Source organism: Cucumis sativus, chromosome 4 (genome assembly GCF_000004075.3).
Source record: "Cucumis sativus cultivar 9930 chromosome 4, Cucumber_9930_V3, whole genome shotgun sequence".
In the NCBI taxonomy this organism is placed as follows: Eukaryota; Viridiplantae; Streptophyta; class Magnoliopsida; order Cucurbitales; family Cucurbitaceae; genus Cucumis; species Cucumis sativus.
The window spans coordinates 1,892,271-1,919,797 of record NC_026658.2 but is presented as its reverse complement, the minus strand read 5'-3'; the positions used below and the strand labels follow the sequence as shown (position 1 = coordinate 1,919,797).

Here is a 27,527-nt window from a genome sequence, read left to right as displayed (position 1 = left end):
CATTGAATTGCAATCAAAGAAGTCAAGTCTTGAAATGGCAATTGACCTGTTGAAAAAGCAATAGTTTATTGAATAAATTACAAGAAAATAATATTAGAAACATGTCATCACTACATCAGACCCACCTATAGGCTATAATAATCTACCAAGATAGTAGCATTGCCCAATGATGAATTAAGTTTGATACAAAACGTATTAGATTAATCTATGGCTTTACTAATAAACTGTAACACAACAGCAGTTAATTACACAGCTTCCTCTTTATATCTAATGAACTTCAGACAATGTTGTTTTATTTTGGGACTTAGTGTACTTGAGATGGTAGAATAACAACAGAGCAGGTAGTTTATTAAACTTCATCATCACATCTTTCTAAATCCAAGCAGCAGGTCATTGAAAAGACCCTATGTTTTACAATGGTTGCGGGCGTGCTTGGACTATATAAATGTCATCACCCACGGTGCAGCCTTCGACATCCTGTGGACAGCCAAACTTGCATTCCAAGAAATAGCCAACAGCACAAAGACGTTGACCTAGCTGTTCACGAAATTTAGGTTCAATGGACAGTGGTTTTTTACTGTAATCTACAGTAAAACGTGCCATTTCTCCATCAGCGGGGCCAGTAGAAAGAACTCTTAGTTCTTCACTGAAGTTTGCAAAGGCCAGTGTTTGTACTTGACCATCAAACTTCCCAGATGAAAGACGCCAGGGTGTGCCGCGGGTTCCAGAAGCCAGAGTTTCGCCAAGTCCACAGGCAATCTCAGCCTCAACGGACTTGTCGTTTTGGTCGGTTGGGCTGTATGTGTGTAGAACAAATGATAAGTCGGGAGAAAGCATTTCTTGCACCAGCACTGCCATTAGAGCATCTTTCTGAGGTACCCCAGCAGCTCGTCTACTTAGAACTGCTCTTCGAGTGTACAATGATGCCCATACTTTGCTAACAGCATTGCTAAAGACAGTTTTATTTCTCAAACTTACATTTGGAATTGAATCATAAAGTCCAGCAGCTGACATGCCAGCCAAATCCTCGACATTGGCACTAGACCGGACGATTAAGCGTGCATCTTCAGGAAATATTCTCCCCACACTATCTATCATGTCTTGTGACAATTGCAGGGAGGACACCAACTCCTGTAGTTGTTTGCAGAGTTCATCTAGTTCCACTCCTACTTTTGCTGTTTCTATTTGTTCCAAAATAGATTTGAACGTTTTCATGGAATTACTTTGAGTGAGTGCCGATTCCATAGAACCAAATGGAATCACTGCCCCTGCAGGGACTCGAAACGCAGCTGGAATCTTTAGATTTGTAAAACCTGCCAAAAAAATTTATTCATCAATGGCTGGTGGTTGTGTAATATAAGAATCTCCGAAGTAAAAATAAACGATAAATGACATTATCAGTGATAAGTTCAAGCGTCCATAAATCACATCAGACTAAAGCAATTCTGAAGTCTCACCGTGCATTAACCAGATGACAGAAATAACAAAACATAACAAATTTTTTGGAACCATTCGAAGTCTTCCACTTTTTTTCTTTTATAGTTTAGTTTGAAATGAAATTTAGCCAGCTCATCTACAATCATGATTTACAGAACAGAAATCCATTTACTTCCTCTTTGGGTGAGCAGATAAGCAAGATCTTTGATGTCTGAGAGTTTGAGCTCTTGGCCTATGGGGCAGGAGCGGATTTTGTTAAGCTCGTGCAATCTATATAATGATTTTTACTTTAGACTTCATCCACATTTAGAGACTTCGCAAATAATCTAATCTGCAATAGCAATTCCTAAACAGAACAAGAGCCTTTAGATAATCTAAATTGGAAAAAGGCCACACTAGGGGAATCGGAGCATTGGAATTCCATAACGGAAGTGTTTGCAGAAACAAATACAGACTAATAACTACAAGTTCACATGAAACCTCTGGGATTAATTATTTCAAAATATATGAAGCAGCAACAAAAGTAAATACTATTTGAATATTGATATTTCTAAGTACTTACCTCTCCTAAATATAAAGTACGTCTTTTTCTTTGGTGTACCTGGATGAAGAGGTACGTGCAAATATTGACTTCTCTAATGACCGACTCAATTTACTCCCATGATGTAATTAATAGAAATTTCCTTATGCACTGTATTAGGACTTCCTTCCGGTTCATTTGAGATGGGAAAGTTTAAAACCGGAGCGTAATTTCTTCAAAGACAAATTTATGATGCATATAATTACATATAGATTTTGTTAAGGAAAAAAGGTTAGATTCAAAATGTACTTTTCTCAGAGATGGCAGCCAAAGAAGCCAAACGACCACAAGCTGCAGCTTTTGCTCCCGCAATTTGAGCACCTGCATCAGCAAGCGGTACTACTCCAGAAGAAATTTCCTAGACAAAAAAGTTACCGTTTCTGATCAGGAGAAAGATAAATACACTATTAGAGAAAATTCTGGTGAAGCAATTTTGGAGATCTTTTAAAGAAGGAAGATATGTCCCAACATCATTGAGAAATGATTTGACTACAGTATATGGAACCTGTTTCGAGTAGGGAGCTCCCGAGGGAGGTAATGAGGGATCTTCCATACTGGACTTTCCAAAAGTAAACACATATTCATCTGGAGCAGTCCTGGCAGGAAATTTATCAGTGCCAATAGGAAAATTATTGGTGCTAGAATCTGATGGAGGACATATATGAACGCCAGTTGCCGATGCTTCCATCCTACAATCACCATACAATCACCATGAATAAGAACATAAACCAAAAGCCATAAGTAGTGGAGGAAGAGTACAGACCTCACAAATTTTCCAAGAAGTTTCTGCTGAACAGAAATTCTCTCCTCATCTTCACACGTCACAAATACAACTTTTTCCTACAAAGGCCAAACATACTTTCATTGGTACTGTACAACAGCATTTGATAAAGGCACTCTTTTAGAGAAGTTAAACTTACTTGACGAGCCCTTACACCAAGATGAGATAAATGAGGTAGTTCCTGTAGTAGCACAACTCCTGTTATGTTGCTTCCAGCAGCTGTTATCTGCAAATAATTGACTTTAACATCATTTTATTTTCTTTTCTTTCATGGCGGCGCATTCTAATGCTACCATCAATGTCATAAGAAAGAGGTGCAAAACAATAACGGGAAACGATAGATAGGGAAAGTGATAGGAGATATTTAACTTCAAACCTCTTCATCGCCATCAGCTTTGTTAACCATTAGAATAACAGGGCCCTCTATGGATGTTGGAAGAGACCCTGGAACAATCCTCTCAACCTGAAGACAGACTTGCAATTACAGTTGCACAATGGTAAAATTTTAACAAGTAGGCAATGTAGATATCTTTACATAACATGTGGGTTGCAGGCTAAGTAATCAATCCATTTCATATTATGTCTTTAAGTAATGTTTAGTCAAAGCCTTTCCTATCAATCCTCACTCTAGCATCTTTCTTCAATACAGAAACTTTACCTTAATTTCTCACCCAAAAAAAAAAACTGCCATTTACCCTAGATTCTATTGCTCAAATGAAGCTCTTTGCCCCCAACAAGAGTTCCCCGTCTAGGGCTACAACAATGGTAAATTGTAAGCTCCTTTTAGGATCTCTAACTTGCCTTTTTTCTTTCTTAGGTTAGTATGCCCGTGCCTTGAGATTAGACTTTAGATACACTACATGCAAGTTCTAGCTTACGTATGTGTTTTAATGTAACATATGATGAGATAGATTGCAGTGCTTGTGAACTCACTTAACTTCTGTAACTTCCTCTTTACTTCAATACTTGATTCTTGTAAAACAAATAAATAGATCATCACCTGAACAAATGTTCCTTCAACAGATCCAGGCACAAGAACATCCCAGCCCTGTGATCCAAGTGAACTTCTGACTGCTTTCAGAAGAATAGTGCATAGCTTTGATACCTGAAAAATTACACTGTATTTCCCCAACAGACCAGCATCAACTCTTGACTGACACACAGTAATAAAGATAAAGTAAAATTACCCCAAACCATTATACCTAGCACGAATTTCAGCTTCAGCATATGTTCTCACATTGTTCTCAGGGATCCCAAATGCTTTTCCAAGCATCTGAAATGAAAAGCCAATCAAATATGTATGTTCCGTTATGCACAAGACAAGTTACAATTCCAAACTTTGCAACTAGAAGAACCATAAAATCCTCTACAGAAGTTTAAGACAAAGGTTGTCCTTAAAAATGGTGATATTCCACAGAAACTATGGCTATTAATAAATTTACTGTTGCCCACAAAAACACACATTAGTCCATTGGTTGAGTTCATTGTCCAGGAAGTCAAAGTTACCATCTCAGTAAGTAGCTCTTTCGTGCTTATGAATGATAGAAATATTTATACCTGAACTTTCTCAGGGAATATTTGAAGAAGTGCTTCGGAATATTCTTCGGTCAGCCTCCTTGTTCTATCAAGAGTAGCCTTAAGCCTCAATCCCCAAATTTTTTGGCCATCTTCATTTCCTTGATAAGGACAAGGCAGTCATAGAAGTGTCAATTGATTCAGAGCTATGAACATGAACACCTTAATTTGGGTAATGTGTCCTCACATTATAAATAGTGCACCCACATTTGTTAGACATATGTTAGACCTTTGGTAAACACAATAAATACATTTCCAACAAATATTGAACAAATAGAATTCATGTAAACATTAGTTGGATATGTGTTGCACATTTGCTAAGCACAATAAAGATGTCAGGCACTTGTGAATATATGATCAACAATTGTTGGAACATTTAAACTAAAGAGTTCGATTCTTTTTTTTCGAAAAGATTTATAGACATGAAAAGAAATATAGGTGAAAAAAAAAAGATTTTAGGTTCTTTAAAATATGTTAGATTATGTAGAAGTAGAAAGAAAAGTCTGGTAGAATGTTTATGCTACATTTTAACACAAGGCCCTATTGGTTTCAACATCAGTAACTAGCTCCTTCAACTCTTAATGTATTGCAAATTTTGTTACTTCTTTCACATTATCTTTATATGAAGTATCATATAATAGAAAAAGGTTAAGAAAAACATTACAATAGTTAAAATTAAAAATTAAGAAGTTAGAAGTAGTCATATATATACACAATGCATATTTCAATCAAAGTTAAATTATAAGTTTAATCTTTGAACTTTCAAGTTTGTGTTCAATAGGTCCTTGAAATTTAAAAGTGTTAACAGATCCCTAAATTTTTAGTTTTGTGTCTTATAAGTCCATAACATATATTCGTCAGTTTTTAAAACTGACATATCTATTAAAAATAACTAGATTTTGTATAATAGGACACTAAACTTTCAATTTGGTACACAATAGATTCATGAATTCTAAAAAATGTTAAGTAGGCTAAAGACTTATTAGACATGTATTTGAAAGTTTACCGACTAAAATTATAATTTAATCTTTAATTCAACGTTCTTTTTCCCATAAAAATCAATAAATAAACAGGAAGTCCATTTTCTGATCTTGTTAATTTTAAGCAAAAAGAAAATTTTTTTATGGTATGCTAAAGGCAACCATTACCTTCCCTTTCAGCGAGACCTTTCTCCTTCCAAGCACCAATCTCATTTACAATAGCCACACATTCTTCTGGCTTCCAACCAGATAAACCCAGCTGATGAGTACCAGAAATTAGGGCATCCAGTGGATCATTCCAAGAGCTTACATTCTTTGACTTCACATTTTCTGCCAGCCAATCAGCACCGCTTGTTGCCTCCAGCACATTTAGGAATCTAACAACATCAGTGATAATTAGAGACCATTAGAATAGACCAACTTTCAGTTTGTACCCTCCATCTGGAATATATTAGTGGTAATAAACAAAAACAATTATGATGATAATAACAGACCATCCAATTAAATAAAATTTCAGTTTTCAGCCTCCAAGAGCTAACGTCAAGATTATTCCCTAAAATGCCTACAAAAATTTCATTGAAATTAGGATGGCCGAAATGGGAAGAAAGATCCAAAAGATACCTATGCTTAAAAACAATAAAAAGTTTTCGCTTGTAGGAGTCTACTGCCTCTTCCAACTATGGTTAACCTTATCTCCAAGTTTGGTCGACCGAGTAAGAGTTATGAAGTAAACAGGTTCGCCACTGCCAGATATTTCCTACAGAGTTATCTAAGATAGATGCTTTACAAACAATTCAATTCACCATGCACTGTAGGCCTCTATAATAGACAAGAAAACAGGCTATAGGAAGCCTGAAAAAAATGTACCTGCTAAGAAGAACAAATAAGTAGTCCTCAAGTCCAATCTCACAAAGACGCCACTGCGCTTGCACAAAATAAGACCTGTAAAGAACTCTAACTTGATTGATTTTATAAATAAATACTTTCAGTTAGCTTACCTTTTGTCGCATGGCTATTGCAGTATCTGAAGCATCATTTCGTAAGCCACTTTCAAGACCTCTTACGAGTATTTCTCTCAAAGCATTCAAGGATTGAATGGTTTTGAAAACCAGGTCAGTGCCTTGGTTTTGAAAAGAACTGCCCAACTCGTCTGCAGCATCCAAGTTCTGGCAATATAACATACAATCCCTTCATACTCAGCCTAGCTATCTAAAGTTTCTCTACCAAATATTAAAGAAAAAAGAAGAAAAAACTGTTGGTGTGAAAGAAAACTGTAGTCTTGTTCAACTGCATCCAGCACTAAGTGGGGGAACCGAATGGAAAAAAAAAAAAACAAAACAGAAAAAGCAAGAAATTGGAGGCCTGGATGTCCTACAAATTTACTAAAATGATGCTATGCCCACGTATAAAATCAGCAACCATATTATTGAGAAAATAATTATCTGTAAATAAGAAAATATAATGTACAAGAATTGAATAAAATTTATATATTAGTGAACCCCTGGATCAAAGCTGTTTGAAACCCAAAACACTTGAGAAGATCAATATTCTCATCAGGTTTTTGCTTAATCAAGCATTAACAACTGCTGAAAAGTTTTTCTAAAAAGGGAAAAAAGAAAAGAAAAGAAAAGTGTATTGTTATGCACAGAAAGCACTACAACCTTCAGTTTGTTATGTTTTAAGGCAACTGAGGATCAAAATCACCTTTTTTTCCCTATTATTAATACATGTAGAAATTGTTGACAGGCTTCATTCCAATCTTTCAATAACGACTAGGTGTTCAAAAATGATTCCCAGAAGAAAAAGAAAAAAGGAAGAAAAAACCCTTCGGCTTGTGTACAGTCCAAAGTTCACCTCTAAGTTAAGTTGTTTATATTTGCATGGTCAAACCAAACCACTATTTCAAAAATTTAGTGCAATGAAACCAAAGGATTTTTTAAGATAAGTTCCTTGCATGGATTGAGAATATAGAATTAGCTCAATAATAATGTTGACGGAGGTCACTATCTCCATTTTTTTGACGACAATGCCAACCATTTTGATTTTTGAAATATTTGGTGTAATGCCCCATGTCCAAAGTTCTCATGATTGAGCCACTAAAAAGAATGCGTACTTGTTGGTATAGGTAGTAACTTTTGATTCTTATACGTCTTTCTTAACCATAATTTAATGTCCTCATAATCTCTCTTGTACATATGTGATCTCGGGATTCATGACCCCCTCCTAAACTCGGACACTACATGTTCACCTTCTGCTTGTTTCATCCCTGAACCACATCTTATTTGGAGAAATTCTGCTATGATACTATAAGTAACGCCCTAGGTCCAGAGTTCGAATCAAGATTTGGAATCCGGAGTCAACAACTGATGATCCCGACACTTCCTAGCATCCCCTGCAACCTGGCAGCACCATTCTTTCTTGTCTTGAAGTCTTTTGAAAGTGAACTACTATCTCCACAAACCAACACGAGCCTTTTCAGCATGTTTTGTTCTCACTCACAAACATCCTAGGAAAATTTTGAGGTCACCAAACATAAATTCCTCCAAGTTAAGCACGCTTAACATTAATGTCTTATAATTGAGCCACTGAAAAGGAATGTACACATTGTTGGTATAGATAGTAACTTTCAATTCTTTTAAGCCTCTCATGTCCTTAAGATTCATCTCATTCAGATGTGATCTTGTTTCATTCATGTCCCCCTAAACTTGAGGGGTTACAAATTGGCTAGTAAACTGAAAGCAGGGACTACATAACCAAACCTCATGGGTTAAAATGTTGAGTTTGAAAACTCAAAAAACTTCATGCAACCAAACCCAAACCTCAATGACCACAACCACAATGTATTTTTCTCTACCATTATTTGTTTCTTTTAAGTTTTCTTGTAAATTTGTCCATTGAAGAATTGAAAGCTCATATGCATAATGAGAACAAAACATACTGATAATATCTTAAACAAGAGTCAAAAAGATAATTTCGTTCTATTTAATCACTCTCTTCATTAAATCAATACAAAAAATTAACATGAATAAAATATTCATGTTTCTTATAAAAAACTCAAAAAGAAAAAAAACACACACACGCAAACAAATTTAACACAACAAAATATCACCTTTTTGCACTCCAGGAAGTGGGCAAGAGCCGACAAGCCATGTCCATCAACAGACTCCTTGATTGATTCAAGTTGTTCTGCAAGGCTGAACATAGCACAAATTTCTCATTTGGGGTCATAGATATGCACTATAATTTGACTCGTCAGTAAAGACATGTTACAGGATTTCAACAAGCTTATTTTAAAAAATGAAAAGATGTATATCTTACCCCCATGTTGAAACAAAATTTTACATTGAACTATTCTCAAGGTTTTGTAATAATTTCATATTAGTTGACACGTTTTAATTTGACAGATTGAGCGTTGAAGATTCAGTCTATAAGTCAGAAAACGGTGTGCATGGGTTTGATATCAAAACAAGATCGTTATAATCTATGAGAGAGAGACATAGACAGAGAGCATAATGTGAAGATTATATTTGTTTAACCCATTATCATTCTAAAAAAAATGTGAATTCTAATAAAAGCATTATCAGCCCTTGTAACTTATAGCTATTATTCTCAATGTATAGCTCTCTTGTACTTAGAGTTTATTACTAATAAAGAAGCTTGTCTCCTTTTAAAAAAAAAAAAAAAAAAAGTTCCCCTTGGCGATAAAAGACTTAATCTCAAAGATTTGGCATGGATACTTAATCTTCTGTTAAAAAAAAAAATCATCTGAATTCTGTACACTTTTCATTTTCTGGTTGCCAGACATGACTTCTCACTTTGGTATGGCCTAAGTGACTACACTAGAGGAGACAATCCTCCCAAAATCAAGGTTTAGAATCTTTATGATGAATCAAGTAGTCTAATACATGAGAGGGAACTCATACATATCACAGCACATGTAGCACATAGAACATAAACATTTAAGAAAGACAAGATGAAGGCAAACAATGGGACTCTTTATCTGACCTCCCAGCATTGAAGAAATCTTTTAACTCTTGGTAGAATATTTTGAACTGCTCTACAAATGCTTCACTATATTCTCCAGGGTTTTTGGTTATCCTCGTAAGCATTGCTTCTGTGGCAATTAAGTCCTCCGGACCGGCATTGCGATGAAGCTTGTTTTGAATTGTATGTTTGATTTCTTGCTGAAATGTGAAACTTCAATCAAAACATATAAAATGTACTCTATGGTGAACCAATAAGAATCACTAGTGGAAAAAAAAAATCTATTTGTCTCTGACACTGACGGGTCTTCAAGGGATTACCTTGAGGTCATGAGGGATATCATTCCGATGAGCAATATCGCGTATACGTGTTAATGGAACAGATGCAGTAAATTCTGACTTAAAAGATGGCAAACATGGATGAATTTTTCTGACAATGAGGGCTACCTGAATATGAAAAGAAAAGTAAACAGTTTTAATCTGAGAAAAACAAAGTAAAAAAAAAAGTATGAAGTCAGGAATTGACGCATAATGAAATTGTGAAATGCCTACAATAAAAAGGGTAAAAAGTGATGAGTATATAACTGGATGCAAGTGTTAAAAGGTCGTCAATGGCTTTTCTTTTTAATAGAAAATGGAGCTTTCGTAAATGAAAGAAAACAAAAAAGCCTACATAACAAAAGCCTAGAGAAACATAAGAGTTGTTCTTCAGTCTTTGAACCAAGCTCACTGTCTTTCCTGTCCTTTCCTTTCCCTATGAGTTGGAAGGGGGTTGATAAACAGAAGAGTTGATCCTAATGACTATATTCTTTTTTTTACTTATTATTCTTTTATTAATTCTCTGCATTGAGTCTTCACTACATACTAAGCTCTGTCCTTAATTATGTACTGATCTAACCTGTTGGTTTTAGTTTGTCCTCTAAAAACCTGCTGGCTCAAATAGATTGGCTGTCATTGTTCCATTTCATTATATATTAACAGGTTGGCTATTTGATTTTGCTCTGATACCAAAAGACTAGTATCACATGCCCGTCCTTAACTGTACATATCCTTCCTTATCTCAGCCTTTTACTTTGAGATGAGAAAGGGTTGCTGGGCATTCCAACACAACATTTGCTACCCTCTTTCTTCCCATGTTAAGCTTTCTTTACCTTGTCTTCTATTTTTCAAACATAAACCTAATTAAAGAATAAGCTAATCTATAGTGTGTCATTCGAAAGCCAGAATCTTTTTTCTTTTTGGTATGAAGCTGAACTTTCATTGAGAAAAATGAAAAGAAAAAAAAGATCATACAAGCCAAAATTAATTATGAAAAAAGAGGTAAAACAAAAAAGTTAGTAGTAAAAGTAGACCACCTGAGGAGAAATATCTTTCTTGGAGGATAATCGTTCTAATTCACGAAATATAATCCTAGAGATTTCGGCATGCCTATTTGGCCTGTGATGACCTCCATCCTCAAAACAAGGGATTTGACCTGTATTTATCCACTGAACAAGAATGATATTGAGAATATAGAAATACGAAAGGAAAAAAAATTGAAAAATAAAACAAGAAGTTGAAGGAAACCTTGAGGTAGATAGCAGAATATATCAATGACTCCAGGCAATTCTCAGCATGCACATTTTCAACTAATAATTCACGCACAACATCAAGCTGCACAAGTAAAAGTAGAAAAATGTATCAGGAGGATAATTTTTTTATAATTTTATCAAAATGAAGTTGATAATAAATTCTGATCAATGACAAAAGTAAGGGGGTGTTTGGGCAAAGGAATTGGGAGGTAGGGAGTTAGAAAGTGTGGAGTTGTGAACTTCACCCCTGGTTCGACCAAAGAAGTTCGTGGGTCCCACGACATGAAAACATTCTGTCTTATTGTTAGTGGTATAATATTAAATTAGCCTTCACTCATTGGTTTAAGCTTTTGAGTCAATCAATGATTTAACATGGTACCAAAGCAGGTGGTCTAGGAAATCATGTGTTCAAGCCCCTGAAATGTTATTTCTTCCCCAATTGATATTGATTTCACCTTGTTGGGTGTCCTACATATGCCAAACCCATAAGTGAAGGGGAACGCTAGTGATAAAATATTAAATTTTCTTTTCTCTATCAACTTAAGCTTTTGGGTTAGTAAGTGATTTAACACTTATTAACTCCCTAAGTAAGTCCCCATGAGTTCATAACTCCACTTCTTGCCCCAAACTAATCCACCGGACAACCCACCTGACCCTATAACATTTGGGTGTCAAGGAAACTCGTAGGAAATTAATTCCTAAGTAGGCGGCCATCATGGATTGAACTCATGACCTCTTAGTTAGATGTTGAGACTATGTCTCCCTTTTTACTACTAGACCAACCCATGATGGTTACTAGCCCCTTCTCTTTTGCAGATGCCCAAACCAAACAGTCAAAGTAGGCCCAATACATACAATGTTCCAATGGAAAACTAAGAATTCAGCTTGTTCATCAGTATTCATCTTGTCGTACTTTTCAAATTCTAGCAATCTCATTATACTACCACTTTCAAACATACCAGAGCTTCCAACCACCAATACGTTCAACAACCAACTACAATGCATTTCAATCTAAAGGGAGGTATCGAGCATCCTTACTCATAATCCAAATGGTTGTTAGACAGACATCCCAGTCAGGTAAGACTAAAATGGTAGTGCTCTTCGAGACATTGTAAGAAATGTGCAGTCATCTAAAAGCCTTAGAAAAAGCAATCTTCTCCTTTTTCCTTCCTTACCATCTAAAAAGCATTCTAATAATAGAAATTCTCAGAAAAAGAAAACATTGTCAAAAGCCAACTAGCATGCTTCAAGGAGACGTCATGAGCCACCGTCCACAACCAGCGTGATCCAAGCACTTGAACGACTCAACTTAACCATATAACCATTCTGGTAGAAGAAAACATTAATTGATGATTCTACAGAAGTTGAACTACGCCTTAGAAATTGCATCCTACCAAAAGTTGCTAATGCATGAGTCCAAAAAGACCACGCATGATGACTCTACAGACTTCATCAAGTGAACGTGTCCTAGGGCAAGAATGAGATGAACAATAAACAGTTTTAAAAAATTGATGTATGAGACAAAAAAAAAGTCAGTCATTAATAACATAAAATGCCATTAACTTTCATCTCAGCCATTAGCAGGACAGAGCCAACTCCAAGGTTCTCTGCTCTAAAATTTAATTAGCTATGAAGTGGGTCAAATGACCCTATAACTATCTTCACATGTAACGCTAATTATTAGCATTACTTGCATTCTATTAGAAGGCAGAAACGCAACAAAATTGTCTCATCTTCACTAAAAGCTTTGAAGCCCCGAAAATCTCTTAGTTCAACCACTTGAAATAGGGTTCTAACAACGATTTCATCACATTTCTACCAAGGTAACAATTTGTTTCATTTAAGTTATGAAAACTCTATTTATTTTAGAGGAAAACATATATTTCATTCATTGTTGAACCAATTTTTATCTTTTTCCTTTTGAAACATTGTGTTGATCTGACCCGCATGGTTAGTCTAAGTATGCAAATGAAACCTACTTTGATCGCCTCCTAACTACATTATCTCTCCCCCAAATTCAAATAATAGCGACCATTGATCAGAATTTTCATCACTGCCAGGTGCATCAGAATCACCAACATATCCAACACTACGTTAGAAGCCAGGTTGAATTTCGAAAAAGAAGAAAGAAAGAAGAGAAAAAACGAGATAGACTAGAGAAAGTCATAAAGATAATAAGACATCCACATCAATCATTTAAAACTCGAAATAAATTAGTAAGAATGATGGGGTCTGGAAAAGTACCTTTCTTCGCCAATTCCTGGCATTTTTATCTCCTTCTACCAACTGTAGAGCCAACCCCTTAAGATCAGAAGTGTTCCAAACCCGCTCAGATTCTCGGCTGTGATGTTCATTAGACCTCATAAATGAGATTTCCTTCCCTTTCCACTGCCCAACAAAAGGACTGGCCTCATCAACCAAAGATCCATTGCCATCTTCAACATCCTTGTCCTTTTCATCTCCTTCGTTAATCTCATTCACATCAAAAAGCAACGCTCCAACTCCTTTGTCGACCCCTTCTGCATCCAATGGCAACGTTTCATTTCTTTCTTCAATGGCTTTTGCATCCAAAGGCAACGTTCCATCTCCATTAATCTCCTCTAATTTCAGGGGCAACATTTCCACAACCTCCCCAGTTTTATTCCATTGATAAGCTAAGCTAAATTTCCCTACCTTAGGCAACTGGAGAACCCGGTTATCACCAGATTCCCATGATACACTCCCATCCTTCCCCAAAATAACGAACTTGAACTCCACTCGTTCATCCCCCCTGTGCTCTAAATCACAAACCCACCCATCCTTGCTCCAATTCAGAAGAGTATAATTCTTCCATGAGCCCAATTCTTCAGACGACCCTAGTATTACAACAGACTCCCCAAATTCAACTTGGTGAGCCAACCTCAGTTTCAGAAGGACTTTCCCGCCACTTCCCAGTTTCCCGGTCATCTTTTGCTCCTCATCTTCCCTGTTAAAGTCCAACACCATTTCATCGTCAAATAGCTGAAATATTAGAGTTAATCAGAAGAAGCAAATAAAAGAACAATCCTAATCAAAAGCAAAAGAGAGGGGAAGAAAAAGAGTCTTCACTTAACCTGATAGTTTCTTGAGAAGCAGAGGAAACCCCACAAACAATCCGTCTGTTATGATTACAAAAAGAAGAGAGAAACCCAGATTGGGAATAAACAGTCAAACGAAAAGGGTTTTTCCGGCATTGCAGCTGGTGACGACCGTGGCAATTCAAAGAAAAGGGGAGTGGGAATCTGTTAGAAGTACGAAAGCAATGTGGAAAACGAATGGAACCCATTATTGCTAGAAGGAGAAAAGAATCACTGGTATCACTACAAGCATTCCCAATTCAACACAATTGATTGATTCGAGAGAGAGAGAGAGAACGAAAGTGAGATTTTTCACTCGATTGATAGAACTTCCAAGTTCCCAATGGAAGGAAGATATTTTAAAATTTATGAGGTAATCAATCCCCAGAATGAATCTGACCTTAGCCACGTGAAATTAAGAAGAAATATGAAACTGATAATAATAAATTATGCTCTCTTTTATCATAATTGAAGTAAAAGACAAGCATACAAACAAGACAGAGGAAATGAAAAGACTCTTCGCAAATTCCAAGCCGTCAGTCTACTCTTTTTCTTAGATTTTGCTTTTCATTTGGGTGAAGATGATGAAGAAGCAGCTATGATTATGAACCGCAAAATCGATTATAACAATCGGCAACCTTCCAGTCACCTTTCATCTTATATGAATTGGGAAAAAAACAACTTTTTGGACCTTTTTCTCTCCCTCGTGTTGGCTAAAAAAGGTCTGCACATGATTTTGGTTCATTAAAGCTTTCAAGTTTTCTTTTTTGTTTCTCTTTTTGTTCTTCGTTCAACAATATATGAAATATAACTGAGGAAGGTGGAGGATAATTTGCATTATTTTTCTTTCTTTCTTTCAACCTCGAATCTCTATTTACAGTTAATCATAAAACTCGAGATTAATAATACATGTTCATGTAAGTTGAGGTATAAAAACGTGTTAAACTTATGTATATACCAATCTCTAATCTCTTAATCTCTTCATCTATAACATGTAATGAGTCGATAAATGTTAGTTCGTCGTGTTAATAAAAAATGGAAGCATTAAATTTTAGTTAATTTTGGGAAAAAGACCTAAACATTAGTCATGGAAATAGAATATTTGTACATGTGAGTTGGGATCTCTCTTTTTCACACCTTAAGGGTTAGTTTTTCACTTCTCATTTTCTTTATTTCTTTTTGCTACCTGCTTTTATTATTGCGAATATAAAAAGTAGCAATAATGGATAGTAAGATTGAAAACAGGTTAAAAACATGCATATGTGTGTATTACGTATCTTTCAACCTTCAAAAGTATTATTTGATTGTCTTTACACTTCATCCAAAAGCAAATGTGGGGGAAATAAACATCTTTTTTTTCTTCTAAAAATAAGCACAAGTTTTTTTTGTTTTGTAAAAAAATATAAAACTAGACCTAATATACATAATAAATTGTAATATTAAGTAGGTATATAATCAATAGTAGGAAAAAGAAAAAGGAAAAAAACAGAAAAAAAAATTATTAACCCAAGTAATTGCATTGTGGCTTTCCCTACTTTGGAATTTCTCCTATTTTAGTTATTTGATTCTTTCAAAAAAAAATTAGGATAATAGAACTTTTTTAGTAAATAAAAAAAAAACAAGCTTTAAATAGGTTGGAATCTTCTCATCCATAGTCACACGTTGATGAGCTAAAAAAAACAAATAAATACTTTAACTATGGATGACCATTCAAAGAGTAAAAATATAGTTGTTTCTTAAATCGAACTGAATTATGTGGTTAGGTTTGGCCAAATTGAACCGAACCGTTTTCACCTCTAACTTCAACTATGTGGAGGAACTAGAATATGACTGTTTTTGAGGATGGGATGTAATGGACGAAACAAAAACAAAATGGAAACATACAAAACTAAAATTGGGATGAAATTAAATGGCAATAAAAGAGAGGTTATGTTTAGAAGGTTTTCCATTGAAGGACGTAAATATTTTGCCTTCTATGGCTCTATTCTTTCATTCAATGGATTTCTCAAAAAGAAAAACCTCCTCATTTTCTTCCATTCCTTCACCATCAACATCCTCTCTTTCTCCTTCCTTCCCTTTCAAGAAAAAGAATAAACAAAACAAAAAACCTCCATTTTCATCCCTTCCTGTTGCAGTGTTTCTGCTAAAGAAGAAATAATACAATTCCTTTTCCCTCATAGCTCTGTCTTCACCACCATTTGAAGGGGGTTTTTTTTCTCTCTCTTTTGGTCCTTTAATGCCTTCTTTATAATCCCATATATTCTATTTCTCACTTGTCATCGTAGGGCCGACATCATTACGCTCACTCTCGTTGTAGAGTGTTGGCCTCCATACATGGTATTACGACTTTGTGGAAACCTGTGTTGTGTGTTCGAGTTTTGTTACTACAATTTGTTGTTTCATCGTTTCTCTTGAAGTTATGGAGCTATTTTACTAAACTTCTTTGTCAAGAGAGGAGGCATCCTTCTCTCAAAGTTGTCGTTTGTTATAGTGAGTTGTTACGTAAAAAAATTTGTGCTAATGTTTTTAGGTGGTTAAGTCCATTGAAAAGCAGCTGAAAAATGCAGAAGATTATAGTTCCAAAATGCACTAATCCAATTCGTTTTATTGCACTAACCTCCTTCATTTTATGTTTTGTATTGTTCTTCTTTGATTACTCTGCCTTGTATGAAACAAGAAAGAATGAAGTCACCCACTTAACCGATGACTTCTCAAATTCTTCATCGCCCGTTTCTTTAAACCCCACCAACGATACAAAACCAGAAAAAGAAGCCATTGTAACCGATAGCGAAAGCTCCTCCATTGACCAAAACCCAGAAAAAGAAGCCATTGTCAAAACTCAAACCATTTCCTCCACTAATTCTCGTCCAGGTAGAAGATCAAGAAAACGAGCTGTTCGTCGAAGAGGCAGATCAGTAAAAACCAAACCATCTCAATCTCATGCTGTTCAACTGCCAAAAACAGTTCCACTGAAAACAGAGGATCCATCATGCATAGGAAAATACATTTACGTTCATAATCTTCCCAAGAAATTCAATGAAGACTTAGTTGAGAACTGCAGATTACCTCATTTGAAATGGTCAGAAGTTTGCAGATTTATGTGGGAAAACATGGGATTAGGACCAAAAGTTCAAAACCCCAAAAGAGTTTTAACAAACAAAGGCTGGTTTTACACCAACCAATTTGCATTGGAAGTCATTTTCCACCAGAGAATGAAGCAATACAAATGCTTAACAAAGGATTCTTTTAAAGCAGCAGCAATTTTTGTGCCATTCTATGCAGGCCTTGATGTTGGCCCATATCTTTGGGGATTCAATGCTTCAATAAGAGACAAAGGCCCAGTTGAATTAGGTAAATGGCTTTCACATACATCAGAATGGAAATCCCTGTGGGGTAGAGACCATTTCTTCATTGGAGGAAGAATCACTTGGGATTTCAGAAGAAATAATGAAAATGACTCAGACTGGGGATCAAAGCTAATGCTTTTACCAGAGCCTAAAAACATGACAATGCTAACAATAGAAACAGGATATTGGAACAATGATTATGCAATCCCGTATCCCACTGATTTCCATCCTTCAAGTGACTCCCAAATCATAGAATGGCAAAGGAAGGTGAAAAGACAGAAAAGACCTTTCCTTTTCTCCTTCATAGGAGGACCAAGGCCAACACAAGAAACCTCCATTAGAGGGGAACTCATAAATCAGTGCAAAGCTTCAAAAAGCTGCTACTTTTTGGCATGTATCCCTGGAGAGAAGAAATGTGGTGATCCTGTAGCAGTGATAAACACATTTTTGAACTCAGTTTTTTGCTTGCAACCACCAGGGGATTCATTTACAAGAAGATCAATCTTTGATGCTATTTTAGCTGGTTGTATACCTGTTTTCTTTCACCCTGGAACAGCTTACGCACAATACATTTGGCATCTTCCAAAGGATCACAAAAAATACTCTGTTTTTATTCCTTCAAAGAGGGTTAAAGAGAAAGAGGTGAATGTAAGTGAGGTTTTGGAGGGAATTTCTAGTAAGGAAGTTTTGGAGATGAGAAATCAGGTTGTTAAAATGATTCCTAGGGTGGTTTATGCAGATCCCAGATCAAGATTAGAGAGTTTTGAAGATGCTTTTGATATAGCAGTTAAAGGGATTCTTGAGAGAGTGGAGAGGGTAAGGAAAGGGATTGAGGAAGGTAAAGATCCGACTGTTGATTTTGCTGATATGAACATGAAAAAGTTTGAAATGCTTGGATTTATATAAAACAAGCATGGTGATTTTGATCTCAGTTCTTAGTGTTTTATTGTAAATCCAAGCAACAGGAAATTAGTAGATTTCTTTGGTTTATTTTGACTAGATAATAATTCTCATGAAGTTGAGTGTTCTTAGTTCAGCGTAATATTATTTTTTTGTCTCATTTTAGCTATATGTTGTTGAATATTTCTAACTTGTATCAATGGAGAAACAAAGTTCCTATTGTATGAATAGTATGCAGACTAATCACATTCTTTATATATTGGGTACGGTCTACGGTCTGATCTATAGCCAACCTCTAGGTTGTAGAAGTGCATGGGAAAATTGAAAAAAAAGTAAACAAACAAAATCTCAAGATTTTCGTACGAGTCACCTATTGAGGAGCTCGTTTATGATTGATACCTCAAAAAGTATGAAATCAAATTTTCTTTTTACTTACATCAAGTCCCTTCTTTTTTTATCTAACTTATCACGTTAGATATGACAATATCTATTATAGCTCTAATGTGATAATGATTGAGTTTTCTCCACCTATGTTCACGAGAAATTGTAACAACAAAAATGAGATCACGTTAGTGTTGGTCGATGCATAATATACAAGACCATACCTAAGCGAATAAGTTACATGAAAAAACTGTACATGTGGTAAAAATGTATGTTAATAACGATGAGATAATGTTACAATAGAAATGTCATTCCTACCATGATAAGTAGTAAAAATGTGGTGTCAAATTTGACATAAGCAAAATGTTAGATTTCATACTTTTGTGAGAGATGAGTCATCAGTAATACACTCGAACCTAAAGAGGTCATTTATACAAAAAAAAAAAAAGTAATACAATCTCAATCAAATTGGTTCATTTGAGTAGGTTTGATTATCCTAAGATGTAAAACAAACAAATACTTGATCAATTAGGTTTAGATAGGTACTAAAAAAATAGAGTTCAATAGACCTTTTGTTTGCACACATTGGTTTGATCAACATTTTATTAGAAATGTCTGGGTGAGTTAAGCTCGTAATTGATGTGTAACTTCTACCTTGAGCCCAAGATTTCCAATCTCCCATCTTCATAGGTTTTTTTTACACGTGAGAATGACGAAATTGAACATCTAACTTCAAAATTGATAGTACAAAAGCTCTATCAGTTGGGATATATTCATTTTGACATCAACTGACATTTGAAAGTGGCTTTAATCTTTATACTTTGAAACTTATTGAATTGTTGATGTATTTTCAAATCAAATTCAATCTATATTCTTTCAACAAATCTTAAAATTATTTCAACAAATCTTAAAATTAGTTTCTACTGATAATCTAAAAAAATTACTCTCTTAACCATCACAATAAATTTTGAAAACATGTTCGCATTATATTTTTCAACATAAAATACGCCCGTACAAGTGCACAAACTAAAATTTTAAATTTTAAAATACAAAGAATCCAAAAGTATGTAATAAAAATGACATTTGAATATGAAGACATTTTCATATTATTGTTTCCAAGAACGTACCAAACTTTCCATTAAACCAAAGCTAAGAATTCCATTATTATAAACATTCTCCTGTTTGAGTACGATACATACAAGACATCATCCCAGCTAGAGCTGATAAATAGTGACATCTTGTTCAAGTTTCAGCTCTTATAAAAGTAAAGATGCTTCTATTATCTTTTTTCTTTGATTATTAAAAATGATCATAGATTTATTATACAATTCGAAAACAGACAGCAGACTCCAAAAACTAATGACATGTCCATAGCATCATGTAAAGCAGCTTTAGACAATGGTATGACCTTAGGCTTTCCATGAAGAGAGGGGTGGTGTCTCAGAGGTCTTCCATGTCGCAAAGGCACTTTGATATCGATCGCCTTTGACCACATCATCTGCAGCAAAGCCTTCGAGCTCAGCCAGTTCTTCAGATGTGAGTTTTACCGTTAAAGCTCCAATGTTCTGGTTGAGATTTTCAATCTTAGTTGTTCCGGGAATTGGACACACATCGTCCCCTTGGTGGTGAACCCAGGCCAAGGCCAGCTGCGATGTGGTGCATCCTTTTCTTTCTGCTATAGCACTGACCTTCTCAAACACAGTTTTATTGTGCTCTAGATTTTCGCCTTGGAACCGCGGCAAATGCTACACAGAATATAAGACATTTAAAACAGAATCTTATTAACTCAAGAAGAGCATGTTCATAGACAGTTAAGCTTCAGCATTGATTGTAAAGTGAAAAAGCAACCAACGGAATAGAAAAACCATAGAAATCACTATCTATCAAGAACGGAAGTGACAAAAAAATTATTACAACTTGATAAGATAAAGAGTAATGCAGACTATAAATATTTTGAAACTGAATAGTTTAAATATAACCAGGGAGCAGTTTAACTTTAACAGATGCTGATGCTATGTCTCTTTGTCATATAAGAAACTCACGTCGTTCTCAAACTTTACATTAGAATAGAAAAGAAAGTATCAAATTAATGATTTAATTCTCAATAGAACCCCGTAGTATGCGTTAAGAATAATTCAATGATACTTTCCACTGGCCACTCTATACTTAATTTAACGGTTGAGAAACACCAGCAGACAGGGTTGCCAATCACAAAACAGCTTGATCATCTTTGAAATTATGAGCTAAACTTGTATTACATAAACAAAAGGATCCTAAACTTCATTCAAACAAAATAAAGCCAATTTAGTACAAGCTAAACAATTAGATGCAAACCTTTCGGAAATCATTATCTTCGAGACCTTCGACGAGCTTGGGCCCAGAAGAGAAGAAGCCTCGTCCAAGAGGGCTGTATGCCACAATTCCAATGCCAAGTTCCCTTTGACAATTGAAAAAATAATATTGAGGTCAACAATCAATCTAGCAAAAGGTTAGATACTGGCACTAATAAATCCTCACCTGCAAGTAGGAATGATCTCTTCCTCTACATCTCTTGACCACAATGACCACTCAAGCTGCACAGCTGTTATTGGATGAACAGCATGTGCTCTTCTTATTGTGGAAGCTGAAGCTTCAGATAAACCTATATACTTTATTTTCCCTTCTTCAACCAGTTTCTTCAGCTCCCCAATCTATAATCAAATCAATATATACACATATGACAATCCATATTGCATTTTTAATCCCTACTTTCTCATTACATTTTCATCACTATTAAAACTAATTTTAAATTTTCATTTCATAGTTATTTTAAATTATGTACTTGGTTTACCTTCTTCGACTAATTTTTTAAGTTCTCCAATCTTTCCACAGACAAAAGAGGGAAATCATCATGATAAGTTGAAAGACTTTCCTAAACTCAAAGAACAACCTGCCTAACACTACAACATTTGTATATTAAGAAAACCTGTAAAATATTAAATCTTAGGTAGGAAAAGTTGAAGGAAAAGTTGATCAAGAAATAGAAGGGGAAAAGGGCATATATACCTAAACAGTAACTACCTATAAAAGCTTACCTATATTTAAATAGACATGAAATTATCATCCTTCAGAAATAATGACAACTCGCAATTCTTAATTACAACTTGATGAGACAGAAATTCAAGGTAAACGTGGGCTTTCATTTCCAAATCATGAAAATGGAAGTGCATACTTTTCATCTCAAATTATGGTCTCAATCCTCAAATTACCAATATACCAAAACGCAGTATATAATTGATAGCAAGCAAAACTGATCCAAAGAACGTAGCAGCAACAGAGTAGAAGGAAGAAAACAACAAACCGTGACTTCAATCGGAACCCTGGTGTCAATCCGATGCTGGTAATAGAGATCGATGCAGCCAACATCGAGACGCTTCAAACTAGCCTCGCAAGCGGCTCTCACATAGGCAGGGTCTCCACGGATCTCCCTCTTACCATCGGCGAAACTAATTCCAAATTTAGTGGCAAGTTCGACCTTGTCTCTGTAGCCGTCCTTGAGAGCCTTACCGACGAGGATTTCGTTGGTGAATGGGCCGTAGATGTCGGAGGTGTCGAGAAGAGTGATGCCGCGGTCGACGGCGTGGTGGATCAGAGCGATCATGTCGGAGTCGGGCTTGGGAGGGCCGTAGAAGGCGGACATGCCCATGCAGCCAAGACCTTGTGCGGACACTTCGAGACCTTGAGAACCGAGCTTGATTCTAGGAACTTGAGAAGCCATTATGAGGTCGCCGGAGAGAAGAAAAATGGTCGGATTGGAAGAAGGAGATGGGGAATGGGTCAATTTATCTACGGATTTAGTGGTGGTTGGTAGCTGATGGCTGCTGCGTCGTTGGGGGTTACCTTTTTGCCCTTTTTCCGGCGAAATTTTATAAATTGAAATCAATTTATGAATTTTACCCTTTTTTTTTTCCTGTTGTCTGGCCGGCAGGCCTTCCAACTTCAAAATAACGGAATTATTAATTAGAAAATTAATCTTCCGATAAAATTCATAAAAGTATTAACAAAATATACCAAAATTTTATATTGGTTAATTATAAATAGATTTCAATCAATATCTATCAATATACCAATATATTAACAAATGCTATATAGAAACAAAATAAAAAAGGAAAGAAAGGTGTAAATGAAAAGAAAAAAAAAGGGGAAATAAAACTCATATGATCTCTATATCCATTTAAGGTGCTAAAAGGTGGTTTGTGGAGTTGGATAGTTGGTAATTAGAGGTGGTCATAATTATGTTCGAAGGTGATCTTCGTTGGACTGGGTTGTCGAAGTAATCACTACAATTGGTCACGAGGTGGTCATTGAAGTTGGTCGCTAAAGGAATCTGTCGAAGTGAACACTGTAGTCGGTCACCAAAGGTAGTCATTCGAGTTGGTAGTTGATGACTCAAGTTATCGGACATCGGAGGAAGAAATAATTGATTAGTTTAACCACTAAGCTAAAAATAGAGTTTAAACCTTACTTTTTGTTACGTTTAGGTAAGCTATTATAACGTACTCACTCAAACATTTCAAATTAGAGCCTAAATTACTCATCTTGTTCATATAGGTGCATTATTTGGGTTCTTAGGTATGGTTCTATAAATTCATCACAAAACTACAAAACTACTTCATGTTATAGTTCTATAAATCTTTTATATAAATAAATATCCAATAGATTAATGAGTTGACATCTCCACAAGGAGTCCTCATCTCCTAATTAATATAATTCTATCAATCGTATATATTCAATTTAACCATAGTGTTTATGAACATGCGCATCAATATTAGCTTCAAGGAAAGACGACGTTAATTATAAAATGTGAAAAGTATAAAAATTACATGAACGCTATTATCTTTTTGTGGATGAACACTATTATTATCGATAGCCAACGTAAATATAGTTCGATTAAACATAAAATAGTCAATAGACTACCTTGATTAAGAGGTTAAAGGTTGAACTACGTTCATACAAATACAAAGAATAAATTTTAAAAAATATATATATATAAAGAATCGTTTTTAAAATATAAAGAATCCACGAGTATAATGATGAAAATGACATTTTAATATCACTACTCGAACACATTTTTTTATTATTGTTTTCAAGAAACCAAACTTTTCACTAAACCAACACTAAAAACTCCATTATCATAAACTTTTCATTAGCGTTGATAAATAGTGACATCTTGAAAGTAAAGAGCTTCTACTCTCTTTTTTCTTTGATCATTAAAAAATGATCATCATAGATTTATTACACAAAATTCAAAAACAGACAGCAGACTCCAAAAGCATAACGACAAATCCATTGCATGTAAAGCAGCTTTAGAGAGAGGTATGACCTTAGGCTTTCCATGAAGAGAGGGGTGGTGTCTCAGAGGTCTTCCAAGTCGCCAAGGCACTTCCATAACGATCGCCTTTGACCACATCATATGCAGCAAAGCCTTCGAGCACAGCCAGTTCTTGAGGTGTGAGTTTTACCGCTAAAGCTCCAATGTTTTGGTTGAGATTTTCGATCTTAGTTCTTCCGGGAATTGGACACACATCATTCCCTTGGTGACGAACCCAGGCCAAGGCCAGCTGCGATCTTAGAATTACTTTTCAAAGGCCGACGTATGGCAGCAACAGAGTAGAAGGAAGAAAGCAACAAACCGTGACTTCAACCGGAACCCTCGTGTCAATCCGATGCTGGTAATAGAGATTGATGCAGTCAACATCGAGACGCTTCAAACTAGCCTCGCAAGCGGCTCTCACATAGGCAGGGTCTCCACGGATCTCCCTCTTACCATCGTCGGCGAAAGTATTTCCAAATTTAGTGGCAACTTCGACCTTGTCTCTGTTGCCGTCCTTGAAAGCCTTACCGACGAGAATTTCGTTGGTAAATGGGCCGTAGTTATCGGAGGTGCCGAAACGAGTGATGCCACGGTCGACGGCGTGGTGGATCAAAGCGACCATGTCGGATTCGGGCTTGGGAGAGGGCCGTAGAAGTCGGACATGCCCATGCAGCCGAGACCTTGTGCGGACACTTCGAGGCCTTGAGAACCGAGCTTGATTCTAGGAACTTGAGAAGCCATTATGAGGTCGCCGGAGGGAAGAAAAAATGGTCGGAGTGGAAGAAGGAGCTGATCGGAAATGGGTTAATATATCTACGGACTTAGTGGTGGTTGATAGCTGTTGGACTGCTGCTTCCATGGGGCAGCTTACCTTTTTTACTTTCTTCTTCATTATTAAAATTTTAAAATAACCTATAATATAATGAAAAAACGTTAATATTATTAAATTTCTAACACCCTATGGTATCATCTACTTTTTTTAAATGGGAGTAGTCAAAGCTAATTATACTACTCATCTTGTTCATATAGGTGCATTATTTGTGTTCTTAGGGTATGGTTCACCACACCAGTAGGTAGTAGTTCCTCGTCTTTCTAATTAGTATAATTCTATCCATCTGTATTCAATTTAATTAGCATAATGTTTGTGAATATGCACACCAATATTAACTTAGGAAAGACGTTTTAACGTGGAAAGTATAGAAATTACATAAAAGGATCTTTCCTCTCTTGTTTAGCCCTTCAAATATGATCCACGAACCAAACTATACGTAAAAAGTATAGTATTATTGATTGTTACCGTTGTCCCTCTTCTCACTCCAACAATAAAACAAGAAAAATGTTTTGATGCCCTCGACTCTCAAATTAGTCTAATTCTTATGTAATTCATTTCATGATTTAAAAAAATATATGTATAGACTCAAAATGAAAGAAGACGGAAAAGATAAGTCAAAAGTCTAATAATTTTGAGTATGATAAAGACTTCTATTTTAATTTATTAAATTTATTAGCAATGCGAATCATTGTATGTTTTGAATCATACATAAATCTCTTCAATAATTAGGTTACTATCTTTTTTTTTTTCTTTTTCCTATTTGATTACATTTTCACTTTAGCAGTACATTGAAGAGTTATCGTAAATAAAAAAAAATTATTGAAAGTATCTATAAAATATAAACAAAAATTTATATTGATTCATAATTAATATATTGTTCTAACTAATTTGATCAATTTTGAATAGACCTACGGTTTAATTTACATAATGAATTACGTCACTGATGATTAACATATATTTCTTCTTGAAGTAAATGTTAATTGAAATCCATATTTATTTTATTACCAAAATGATTAAACTTAATTGGATTTTAAATTCCACATTATCTTGTTGTGTTTTCTTTTTAGAATTGAATAAGACATTTTGGATTACTGGTAATGGAATATTTCTCTTAAAAAAGTCTTCCACAGTCTTTTAAATAATAATAATAAGATTAAATGACTTTTCAAATCTGTAGCTATTTCATTGAAATTTCTTAATAAACAAATTTAACTACTCTTTATTATGGAGAGGAGTTATCATTCTTGTATTTTTTTTTTAAAAAAAAAAACATAATTCTTTGACAAATTGCAAAATCGAGGTGGTAGTTGCTATTGATTTGTTCTTAATTTCATATCACCAATACCAAAGATATCAAATTCAATACCTCTCAAGAACCAAAAATAAAAACAAAATTCAAACGTCAATATAATCATCATAAGTGAACAAATATTTTAAGAAAATACTAAAAAGAGAAACTAAGTTCAAATTGTATATTAAACGAATAAATAATATTTAATGAAACGTCATTTTTCAAACTTTATTTTATTTTAAAGAATAATGACAATTTATATAAATGATTAAAAAAAGACAAAATTGAAAATTAATATAATTAGTAGGACCAATTTTATGAAGAATTTACAAAGAATACTCCCAAACCAAATTGTAATTGAAATAATGAAAATTAATTAAGTTATAGTTTAAAAATGACTGGGGGTTTGATAGGCCAAATATAAAAACAGCATATATAGATATATAGCAGAGACTTTAGAGAGAAAAGGCAAGCTAAGCTAACAAGAAGAAGAAGAAGATATATCAATGGCGGATTGGGGGCCAGTAGTTGTAGCACTGATTCTGTTCATTCTTCTATCTCCAGGGCTTCTCTTTCAGGTCCACGGTGCCGAAAAGTTCATCGTGTTCGGAAACTTCGAAACAAGTGCCACCTCCATTTTTCTTCATTCCCTCATCTTCTTCGCCCTCTTCTGTCTCTTCACTCTCGTCCTTCATCCTCATATCTACATCTGATACATCAATCTCATGTAATATCAATTTCATCTCTTCCCAGGTATATATAAACTAAGTTCCATACATCGTATCAATTTTCTTTTCCTTTCGTTTAAAAAGAAAATGTTTAAATTTGTATGTTAATGAAATTGTTGTATCGTATCGATTTTAATAACTTGTTGCCCCTCTCGATTCACGCTTGAACTTTTCATTTGAATCTCAATTGTATCGGTTTCTTAAATTTAGTACCAAACTCATTATCTTACCCAATTAATAACTCTTTTATACTAAATATATGGATTTATTTTCAAACTAAAAGTTTAGGGTATAAATTTATGATATAATTGTGACATTATTTAGGATTACTCTAATGACCCTCTAATGTCTTTTGATTTAATCAGTTCAAATAATAATAGAAGAAAAGGATAGTAAATTAGGTCAAATTATAGATGTGGACCAAGTTACTCATTTATTATATTGTTTAATAATGTGTCTATTTAAAGTTAATATAGTATAATAAATGTTGCATGTGGGTGGAGTTTTGTATTATTTTGATGGGGCATCTTTGCTAAAAGTCTCACACCTATATACTTTGGTACAACATATACCTGCTTCAATATTTATCATATAAAAACAAATTTATAATCACTTGAATTAGTAACTAAATGATAACTCAACATGCATGTATATAATGAAAATATGTTTAGGTGAATGTATATATATTTGATA

General features: G+C 34.9%; 4 protein-coding genes and 1 pseudogene across 5 annotated transcripts; 2 read left to right on the top strand and 3 right to left on the bottom strand.

The window, feature by feature from the left end:
• Positions 1-22: 22 nt before the first annotated feature.
• On the bottom strand, positions 23-14,745 carry LOC101214042 (phosphoglucan, water dikinase, chloroplastic). 2 transcript variants are annotated; one of them, XM_011654741.2, is made up of 19 exons: positions 14,000-14,745; positions 13,152-13,872; positions 10,903-10,989; positions 10,692-10,823; positions 9,658-9,783; positions 9,359-9,537; positions 8,463-8,547; positions 6,352-6,519; positions 6,221-6,273; positions 5,522-5,730; positions 4,356-4,474; positions 4,001-4,071; positions 3,799-3,916; positions 3,175-3,261; positions 2,938-3,024; positions 2,781-2,857; positions 2,523-2,706; positions 2,267-2,375; positions 23-1,313 (listed from the first exon to the last, which is right to left on the bottom strand). In XM_011654741.2, exons 1-19 carry the CDS (start codon positions 14,209-14,211, stop codon positions 412-414), a joined length of 3,726 nt encoding a protein of 1,241 aa, XP_011653043.1. In that variant the 5' UTR covers positions 14,212-14,745; the 3' UTR covers positions 23-411. The 2 variants fall into 2 exon arrangements, with proteins under 2 accessions (XP_011653043.1, XP_011653044.1); XM_011654742.2 differs by having other exon boundaries at positions 13,152-13,907; positions 14,000-14,235.
• Positions 14,746-15,823: 1,078 nt separating this feature from the next.
• Positions 15,824-18,324, top strand: LOC101219446 (probable xyloglucan galactosyltransferase GT14). Its single transcript, XM_004152253.3, has one exon. The coding sequence runs from the start codon at positions 16,564-16,566 to the stop codon at positions 18,253-18,255; it is 1,692 nt and encodes a 563-aa protein (XP_004152301.1). The 5' UTR covers positions 15,824-16,563; the 3' UTR covers positions 18,256-18,324.
• A 1,415-nt stretch (positions 18,325-19,739) lies between these two features.
• On the bottom strand, positions 19,740-22,624 carry LOC101214285 (probable aldo-keto reductase 4). The gene is made up of 4 exons (XM_004152064.3): positions 21,971-22,624; positions 21,148-21,320; positions 20,965-21,067; positions 19,740-20,375 (listed from the first exon to the last, which is right to left on the bottom strand). Exons 1-4 carry the CDS (start codon positions 22,385-22,387, stop codon positions 20,040-20,042), a joined length of 1,029 nt encoding a protein of 342 aa, XP_004152112.2. The 5' UTR covers positions 22,388-22,624; the 3' UTR covers positions 19,740-20,039.
• Positions 22,625-23,726: 1,102 nt separating this feature from the next.
• Positions 23,727-24,928, bottom strand: LOC116403269 (annotated as a pseudogene).
• Positions 24,929-26,522: 1,594 nt separating this feature from the next.
• LOC101215245 lies at positions 26,523-27,068 on the top strand. Its single transcript, XM_004152068.3, has one exon. It carries the CDS (start codon positions 26,613-26,615, stop codon positions 26,817-26,819), a length of 207 nt encoding a protein of 68 aa, XP_004152116.1. The 5' UTR covers positions 26,523-26,612; the 3' UTR covers positions 26,820-27,068.
• The last annotated feature ends 459 nt before the right edge of the window (positions 27,069-27,527 follow it).

Coding starts and splice junctions, on each gene's coding strand:
- LOC101215245 (XM_004152068.3), top strand. CDS start 26,613: ATGGCGGATTGGGGGCCAGTAGTTGTAGCACTGATTCTGTTCATTCTT.
- LOC101214042 (XM_011654741.2), bottom strand. CDS start 14,211: ATGGGTTCCATTCGTTTTCCACATTGCTTTCGTACTTCTAACAGATTC. Junction 9,784..10,691: donor AGAAAGATATTTCTCCTCAG/GTGGTCTACTTT, acceptor TTTCATATTCAG/GTAGCCCTCATTGTCAGAAA. Junction 2,707..2,780: donor CTTCTTGGAAAATTTGTGAG/GTCTGTACTCTT, acceptor TGGTGATTGTAG/GATGGAAGCATCGGCAACTG.
- LOC101214285 (XM_004152064.3), bottom strand. CDS start 22,387: ATGGCTTCTCAAGTTCCTAGAATCAAGCTCGGTTCTCAAGGTCTCGAA. Junction 21,321..21,970: donor GGGTTCCGATTGAAGTCACG/GTTTGTTGTTTT, acceptor ATTTGATTATAG/ATTGGGGAGCTGAAGAAACT. Junction 20,376..20,964: donor AAGATAATGATTTCCGAAAG/GTTTGCATCTAA, acceptor TATTCTGTGTAG/CATTTGCCGCGGTTCCAAGG.
- LOC101219446 (XM_004152253.3), top strand. CDS start 16,564: ATGCAGAAGATTATAGTTCCAAAATGCACTAATCCAATTCGTTTTATT.